Source organism: Blennius ocellaris (genome assembly GCF_963422515.1).
Source record: "Blennius ocellaris genome assembly, chromosome: 3".
NCBI lineage: Eukaryota > Metazoa > Chordata > Actinopteri > Blenniiformes > Blenniidae > Blennius > Blennius ocellaris.
The window spans coordinates 19,810,232-19,819,754 of NC_137652.1; the positions used below are offsets into that span (position 1 = coordinate 19,810,232).

Here is a 9,523-nt window from a genome sequence, read left to right on the forward strand (position 1 = left end):
GTCGTTGCCGAGATAATAATAAAGACTATTCATTTTGTACAAGTTTCACCTAGCTTACCAAGAAAAAAAATCTTCAACCTTCATTGATTGTTATAGAGTTGATCTATTTAGATTTTTTGATATCCTGTGTGTGTTGCCAAAAAGTTCTGTCAAACAAAGCATGGGAGAGACACGGGGAGCCTAAAATGTCCTTGTTTAATGAGTATCAATTTTGAATAACTCATTAATTTCTGACCAAGTGAAAAGGCCTGCCTGCCTTGGTTCTGGGTCAATATGTTTCATAATGTTTGCAGACGGTCATGAGGAACAGAGCAAGCATTCTTGGACTAAAATGTTTGCTTCTCATTTGAAGTCAATGATAAACCGGTGCTGATCCGAGAAGGGTGACTGGACAGAAAAGGAAAATGAATTTTGGAGACAGTAATTGGCATCTCGGGCCAAGTTTATAAATGGTTTACATCAGTCTTAATAACATGGCTGAAGTACATGTATCTGCATTTGCTTAAGAGATGAAAAAGCAGTTTCTTTCATCAAATAGAAGGATCTCATTGTGTGTGTATGTATCTTTATGGTTTTACAACACAGCACATGATAGCCACATGTCAACTGACACATATGGCGGCTTCCCGTTTGAGCACATTTACAACCTGGGGTCTCTGCTCACCCTGGTTGATCATCAACAGTGGAGATAAGAGCTGAATTGTACTTCTACTTTTGCTGCACATATTTTTACTCTAAATCCATACAATAACCATTTAGAACTAAAATCTACAGTTGTTGGTCATTTCTGAAATGCATGAACAATGAGTAACCAATGCAGTCCGTATATGTTTAGCGACTGATCAGTAAATTCCCAAGTGCAACAGTTTGATGGAAGCGGCACGATCTCTTTTGGTGTTCCTGTTTATAGAGGGTCAAGAACATGGCATTCAAGGAGGGGCAGGAGTTCAAGATCCGCGTCAAGCCAGATGACGATTGCAACTCGTAAGTTGAATTTTAAAAACACACACACATGCAAAAACAACCCTTGCTCCAATGTTTCCTTCATGTCTCACGTCTTCCGTTTTAGCTTCGCCATCAACATCGGTCATGATCCTGACAACATCGCCTTGCACTTCAACCCTCGCTTCGACAGCGGTGGTGACACCAACACCATCGTGTGCAACTCCCTGTCTGGGGGATGCTGGGGCGAGGAGTGCCGAGAGGGAGCGTTCCCTTTTGGACGTGGGGAGGAATGCAAGGTGTGTTATTGGTAGCCAAAGTTCAAAGCTCCGACAAGGCTTTAAACCACGTGTGACTACCTGTCAGCAAAGTGCTGAGCTTGATATCTAGGATCAATCTGGGCCCATCATGATTTCACCAGTAGAGTAGTATCTGGGTTGTAACACTGATAAGTCAAAAATCAGGTTTACAGGCTCATAAAACATAATAGCTGCTGAGAAAGATGAATTGCCCGTAGTTTTTATGTCTGGCCAGAACCAGCCTGTAAGAGGATTGAAGCCACTTGAGGGCCTGCTGTTTGTCGGCCTTGTAAAAATATGTACCCGGTACTGGAAAAAGATGCAAAATGCAGGGGTTAGAGGAGATCTTTGGACATTTGACTGACGTTTCAGTGAAATCATCATTCAAATTGGATTTACATTGAGATTGTAGTCATTTGCTTCTAATTGTGAAACATTTTGTAAAAATTTTGACTCTCTCAAAAGCTATACTCAGTTTCAATAGTGAAAAGCTTTAAAGTTTATTATGGCACTATTTCCACAGTCCAACCCACTCAGAATGATATTGGGCTGTATGTGGCCCTGGAACTAAAATTAATTTGACACCTCTGCTCTAGATCTCCATAATGTTACTTCAATCATTATGTTTTCAGCTTTTGACCAGTCTTCCTCTCTCCATCTTTTGCGTTGTGTGTCCTAGTTCTACATCAACTTCAATAATGAGCAGTTTTACATCAAACTTCCCGACGGCACCATGATGAACTTCTCCAACCGCCTGGGAGATGTCAAGTATAAGTTCTTTGATGTCACCGGTGATGCCAGGATCGTCGGCATCAAGATAAAGTAGAGGGTGACCTTCTGCTGACCCCTGATTGTTGGCTTCCTTCCTCTTTCTTCTAATCTGTTTTTACATTACTGAGTACTGGCCTTCAGATCCAGTGACTCAACCTGTCTGGATCGGCTGGTGTTGTAGTGGCAGGAAACCAACTGACGGTGGCGCCACAGCATCTTACATTGCTGGCTCTGCTCAACCAATCATCAGTCAGTGGGTTTGTTTATAAAAACTGAAGGAAAACAGGTTGTTTGGTTTCTTTCTCTTCATCAACACACACATTCCCCAGTCTTCATAAAGGATGTTTACACATTTGTTGTCATCGACTGGAAAGTGGAAGCAGAATCTGTCCATGAATGCACTTTTTATTTTTAAACTACTGCCTACATGATTGGACAAAAGCAGTAAGAAGACATTTTTTTTAATTTATCTGCTTCTGACCTGAAAAATTAAAAAAGGTGGTCTGATATTATATACAGTTGATTTTCAGTAGCCGCAACACAATGATAAAACAACAAAACAAACAAAAAGCCATGCAGTACAAGTTTACAAGCTCAAAAACATCCAGTTCCTTAACATCCAGTTTAAATTTTGAGTACATGATAATATTTTCTGCATCTACACTTTGTAAACAATGGATAGCTGTACAACCTTGTAAACTTGTAACTTGATGTTAAAATCAAATCCTCTGTTATTTGCATCTTCTAAAGTAGACACAAATACCTTTCACAGGTTTTCTGGTGAAATTGTTATTGGCTTTAAACATAATTATCAATGCTTAATTCAAAAAAGCAAATTATTTCATCAAAATGAAAAAATAAAGCAGACTGATTGAAGATGAGGAGAGCAGGTTTAGTAGGCAGCAGTTGTCAGTTGAAACAAACTGTGACAGAAGGAATGTGGATTTTTTTTTTTTTTTTTTCAGATGTGCATGAACCAGTGAATTTCATTATTGGTACAGAGTGAAAAAGAAAATCAAGCTTGTGGAGAGCTGTCACTGACTGATACGCTGTGACAAAGACAGAGTGCTGTCTGAGTCAGGCACCCACATATTTATATTCAGAAACCTGCTCTGAGTGCCGTTCCATTAAGGGTAGTGAATCATCCTGATGCACAGGCCGCCGGTGGAGAGAAGCTAAAATTGGGGTGATGTGACATTGCCTGTTGTAAACGAGTGAGAAACCCTAGCACATTTAGAGTGGATCATGTGATCTGCATGGTTGATCTGGCACAAGTTTTCTTGACAGTCTGAGCAGTTGGGGTTTCAGGTTCCACAAAGTGCTGATTCAAACCAGCAAGATGAAACTTCAATTTCTCTCAATTTTACCCACCACTGTCCCTCGAGTGGTTCAAGCACACAAAATGAAGCTATAGCTTATGAATACCTCAAAGTAGGAATATGAACTAACACATGCAAATAACTCACTTCAGAGCTGGATGTATTGTCGCTCAACCCAAACTGGCAATGGGCTAATAAAGAACAACCTACTTTGGACCCAAATGGGCAAAATGCGAAAGCAATCTGATGTTGGTTCACTAATGTGCATTTCCTTTATGGGCTCAGAATGGGCAACATACAACGGTAATACATGAGTTGATTAAATGGGTTAAATGTGAAAAGCCACCAGCCAAACTGGAAATAGTGAATACCCAAATTTCAGTCTTGTTTGTAAAAGAAAAAGGTTTATTTACATTAGTTAATATTTCTGTGTAAATATAACAATCTTGAGTAAAAGGAAAGGTGTGAGTCAAGCACAGACTGTTACAAATTAGTGAATTGTCAACAATAAATACACAACGATTACCAGGAATCGATCAATTCAGCTAGCAGGTGTTTATTTGCACTCTGTTGTGGTTTACACAGCGCCAACATGGCTGCTCAGTTTCAGCCGGGTAACCAAGGCGACAGTGTTTGTTTTGGGTGACAGCGCCCCCAAACAAGCAGCTGTTGTGATTGTGTGACATTTTCCAGGCGGTTGGGCCGGGTCTCAAATGTGAATGTGACTCCAAGTCTTGGTTATCTGTCTATACAAATGTCCGTGAACTCCCATTGTTAATGTTTACAGCATATTGTTCTCTGTGCACACGTGTGTGGTTTCATTACAAAAACAACAGCACTAACTTGTGGCCTGGCATGCTAACTACATCGTGTTCAGCATTTCTGATATTTTCACTCACAAAATCACTGTCCAAACCTTGACGTGTAAACGCAAAACTTTTCTGAAAATGCAAAAAGCAATGCGTTTTTGCTTGAAACGCTGTTGTGTAAACGAGGTCTGAGTGTCCTCAAGAACATCCTGCTCTGGCATTTTCTATAGCATCTGGGTTATGTTGCAGTCAAAAAATAGCTAATTCCAACTTGATTTTTTAATGAATTGTTTTTTTAAATAACTGATTGGTATTTTCACATCACACTTTTTAAGCTGATGCTTAAAGTATGAGCAGCATTGAAATTAATGAAATAAGTTTATGAAAACCTTAAAGTAAGCTTGACTTCATTGCTGATACTAACTCTGCAGTGTGCAAACAGGATTTATGTTAGTATCAAGGCAATAGAGGATTAAAGACGATGATGCAATGTGAGGGACTCTATAAAGGAGAGGTGAGATGTGGAGCAGTCTTTCACGAACAATTTACAGGAGGACGCAAAAGATCTGTGTCTGGAGGCTGAGGAATGTAGCACAATGCTAACAAATTCTCTGGAGGGAGAGGGAATATCCTCCGTGTGTGAGGGAAAAAGAAAGAAAAAGAGACATTTTGAAATTTAAATAATAATAATAATAATAATAAAAATAATCTACTGCAAAGATCAGCAATGTTTACTTCTGGAATTGCATGTGTCTGTTTTCCCCTCTGCATTCTGCATTAGCTCCCAGTAATTTTCACCAACATCAATGGAGGAATATTATAGAAGGACACTTTGAGGTGAGGAAAACAGAAAAAGAAGTCCAATATATTCAGTCCTGAGCCACAACTCTTGGTAAGGTAACTCTTAAAATAATCCCAGAAGATTGTGATACGTATAAGGTGTGTTCTCTCCATTTTGGAGCTGAAATATGTTTTGTGGCTCCAGACAAACTTTATGTGATGTAAAATTGGGGAAAAAAACCAAAAACACTTTCTTGGAGAAGGTCTTTTTCATACTTGATCCGAACATCAGTTTCAAATCTGTTACAACGATAAAATCAGACAGTTGGTCTTTTATTCTGCAAAGAACAATACTCAAACACAGTTATTCGTGCTGTTTGCTCTCCAAACAGAGAACCTGCAGTCACACTTTAATGTCCACACACCTGCTGATTTTCTGTTCTCAACAGCTGCTTTCCCAAGAAAAGAGTCACATCACACTGTGTTTTACCATCTCTTTTAAAAGAGAAAAGTGCTTCTACGGAACAAAGATTTCGCACAAATATAGTACATTTTCAAATTCATACAAAACATTGTAAAATAAAGTCATCTGATCAGTATGAGCTAACTTTACATAAACACAGTATATACTTAACTACTTATACTTAAATGTGGGTTTTAATTGTCAGGTTGGAAAACATAAGCGAGTCAGAGTTAAACATGGGGGCCTGGAGGTACAAACCAGCATTACAAAATGTGAAATACTTTTATGAATCTTGAGACAAATTTCCATTTTGGTAAAACATTTTTACATATCATATAATCAAATTACATTTCAGAAAACAAATTAACAAGAAACATTTTTACCGATACAAATTCACAAGTGGTGAAATTGATTTTCAGATGCAACCTACCAGAAAGGGAAAGTCCAAAACAACTGACAATGGGTCATTGGAGTTGTTGATGTTGTCGGTGGATGGAGAGAGATAGCCAGTGATCGAGTCATGTTTTGCCTGTTTTTTGTCCGGGTCCATGAAGTTCCAATCTGATGGCCCTAATTATCACGCAATTAAGTAAATAAGTAATCCTTTCCATGAAATAACCCAGCTTCATTCACTTTACTTTTCAGTGACATAAAACCGATGTGCACACTGTGTAAACATGACATAATTTTCACAATCACAGCATAAGAGTCGCCATCATTAAAATACTGTATGAACTGCTTTAATGTTTTAACATGTCTGTTCTGCCATTTTGGTCCAAGACCCTTAAACAGTGACCACACACACACACACACACACACACACACACACACACACACACACACACACACACACACACACACACACACACACACACACACACACACACACACACACAGCATTAATTGGCTCATACAAAGCTGGAATAAAAAAACACAACATCAATGATGTGAATTGACCAACTCCTGTAAAATGATCATTGAAAGATGGCAATTTATTTTTCATAATGAAGTTCTTAAGAAAATTATAAATGTTACTTCTATTGGAATATCTAATCAATTCTTGTAACACCATGGGAATCTTAACAATATAGCAAATCACATCACAAAAAGAAAAAAAGACAACCAAACAAGTTTACTAAATCTACTAAGATGTATAGGAAAAGGCTGAAAATCTCTTTCAGACAAAGATAACCCTTTTGAGGAAAAACTTTCTGAATTTTAGTTGCCTTACCTTGCCCTTTATTTCTAAATACAAACGTTTGAATAGACTACTTTACATAAATGACAGAAACTGTTTTTTTTATTTTAAGGCAGTCAGATATTTCAAATTTAGCTGAATTAACTTGAGAAGTTAAAACAGTCAAATCCAAACCAGTTAATGCCTTGATTGCTTGTATGTCCATTAAAGGTCTTGGAGGGGTGTAGTTACAACTGACCCAGGATCGACTCTGCTTGATCCTCCTGACTGACCTTTCTGGGCTAAGTAATCCTTGTAGTTTCGAGTCAGAAGAGTGTAAAGAAAGGGATTGATGCAGCTGTTCCCATACGTGAGACATGTGACGAAGAAATTGACGTAGTTATGAGCAGCTGGAGACAAAGCCTTGAGGGACTCCAGAGAGAAGAGTTTGGCTAGCTGCCATCCCCAAAACGGTAAAAAACAAGCCCAATAAGCGACAACAATGCTGAATATCATTGTCACCACTTTTTGTTTCAGTCCTCTCCTCCGATCCGAACGGCTGCTTCCTCCTAAGCTCGTCTGTGCTGCCCAGTAGCGCCTTGCTAGCCCTGCGTACAATCCAACGATTACCAACCCAGGGACTAAGACGCTTGTGAAAAACAAGACGGTAATATAAGCCTTGAAGGCCTCAGGGGTCCAAGTCGGAAAACAGATTCTTTTCACCAAACCAGCCACTGTGGGTTTGCCTTCCCTGAGGCGGATCATCACCATCATGGGGAGCGTCAGCACAAAGGCTAAACCCCAAATAATCCCTGCGGCGAGCCGCCGGCTGCGGGACGAGGACCTGTGCGCGCTGAATGGCCTGGCGACGGCACGGTAGCGCTCCAGGCTCATGGCAACCAAAATGAAGACGCTGGCGTGCATAGTGAGAAGGTCGAGACTCAGCAAGATGCGGCAGCCGGCTTCCCCGAACAGCCAGTCATGAGCGAAGTAGGTGCAGACGACGAAGGGGATGGTGGATAGGTAGAGCAGGTCAGCTAAAGCCAAGTTAATGATATAAACGTACATGGAGCCAGTCCGGCGCAAGGCTGCAGAGCGTGTGATGACCAGCGTGTAGGTGTTTCCCGCTACACCCATGGCGCACATAATCATCAATGTGGTGCCGAGCAGCGAAGTCACCCAAAGGCCTCCGCTGCCTCCTGCATTATTAGCGTTTTGTTGCGACTCACCATCTTCAGCCACTGGGCTCAGGCCTAGTCCCAGTTGGGGAATGATTGTGGCATTAGGGGTGCAGTTCATTGCAAGTCCACAGATCTGAGATCAGAGATTAGGCTCCTCAGTGGGTGGGTCTTGAAAAACATCTGAAGTAAGTCTGTATCCGCATTTTGTAGAATATCGTAAAAATAGTCAAAACAAGATTTGTCAAAAATTCCAAGTGTAACATCGTCAGGTTCACAGATTTTAGTGTTTCATGCTAAATCGAAGAAGTAAGTTCAAGTATGGGGTATATCAACAGCTCCATTAATCCATAGAGAGGAAAGGTGTCTATTGAGTGGCTTGTAACATTATTCCCCAAAACAAGACCTTCTTACCCCTTATGGGGCACGTGCTTCTTAAACAGAGCCTCCAGCAGAGGTTTAAGCCATCAGGACATAAAATGTCTCACTTTTAGGAAGGGAACGTGGATTTACCTACTGGGCTGGAGTTCATCTGACATGGGACATTTGGAAGCAGCAGGGATTTGAACTGCCTGTCAACGGGACAAACTGTTGTTGAAACTGATAAACTCCAGGAGTGCCAAAATGTGTTTAAAAAGATTTCACTTGCCCAAAACTAAGCAGTCTCCACAGATCGAGATGGGGGAAAAAGCACTGCTTCCTTGGATATCTTTTAAATCTTCAACATCCTATCTCAGTTAGTCAAAGAGGGATTGACTCTGCAGAGCTAAGACAGTAGGTCACCGTTCATTATGTTGCTGTTCCTCAAGTGGGCTCTCAAAGTATGAAGGTACAAATCCTTTGTTTTGTCCAAATCATCCATGATACTTCCGATGAAGTTCTTTCTCCACCTCGATGGGCTCCCTTGGTGGCCGATCAACTCTTGGTTTTTCCCTCGGATATGCACCTGGGGTATTCTTGGTCACAGTCCTCTCCTCCCTTCTTTCCTCCAACCTCCCTCTTTCACACCAGGGTGAAAAACTAGCACAAGCCCACAGATTTATGAGGTATTCCTCCCGGGCCTCATCCTGCGGTCTTTGAGCACCAAGGTGCAGTTTTAGACACCAAGAGAAGGCTGGCAGGGGAAACTGTCTGTCACTACACACAACACATGTATAGTACCCAAACACATTTAACATGTGCACCAAGGTTGATTCCAGAATAATGGTTAAGCAAGTATATCGTTCAGTTTTGTTTGAGTGAGAACAGTTCTTACTTATTCTTTATAAGCACAGAATAAGAATCTAATACATAATTGCTAGAAATTAATCCAAACTGTGCAGGGTTGGAAAGAAGCTAAAGGGGCTAACTCTGAGCCATGCTACATGCTAAAGAGCCTCACACACCAGCAATGCTACACATGATTAAAGTATGACTGATACTCATTAACTGTGATGTGGAACAAGTGTGTGGTACATAGCACGCTTGGTGCCTTGGTCCACTACACCCTACATTATGCATATTGCTGGCTGTAAGGCTTGTTAGAGCCAGATGTGTAACAACGATCCAAATGAATTATTATGAAATATAATGTAATAAAACCCAAAATATAACAACTGGTCAATAATGTAACAAGACATTCAGCACAACACTTTAAGTATTACATTATGAGGCAGGAAAATATATTTTCCCCCAGATATTGGAATAATTTGATCACATAAGAACGTGAGTCAATGATTTGGACTTTAACTTGAACTGCTTCAATTTGAATAACACTGAAAGAATGAGTTATGAAAGTTTGGACTC

The 9,523-nt window shown here is 40.4% G+C and overlaps 2 protein-coding genes across 2 annotated transcripts; one reads left to right on the plus strand and one right to left on the minus strand.

Annotated features, from left to right (window-relative positions):
- Nucleotides 1–599: 599 nt before the first annotated feature.
- Nucleotides 600–2,067, plus strand: lgals2b (lectin, galactoside-binding, soluble, 2b; the record flags this gene model as incomplete). The annotated part of the gene is made up of 4 exons (XM_080515860.1): nucleotides 600–668; nucleotides 911–984; nucleotides 1,070–1,241; nucleotides 1,921–2,067. The coding sequence occupies 4 exons, from the start codon at nucleotides 600–602 to the stop codon at nucleotides 2,065–2,067; spliced, it is 462 nt and encodes a 153-aa protein (XP_080371986.1).
- A 4,718-nt stretch (nucleotides 2,068–6,785) lies between these two features.
- uts2r4 (urotensin-2 receptor 4) lies at nucleotides 6,786–7,859 on the minus strand (the record flags this gene model as incomplete). Its single annotated transcript, XM_080518728.1, has 1 exon — nucleotides 6,786–7,859. One exon carries the CDS (start codon nucleotides 7,857–7,859, stop codon nucleotides 6,786–6,788), a length of 1,074 nt encoding a protein of 357 aa, XP_080374854.1.
- Nucleotides 7,860–9,523: the final 1,664 nt, after the last annotated feature.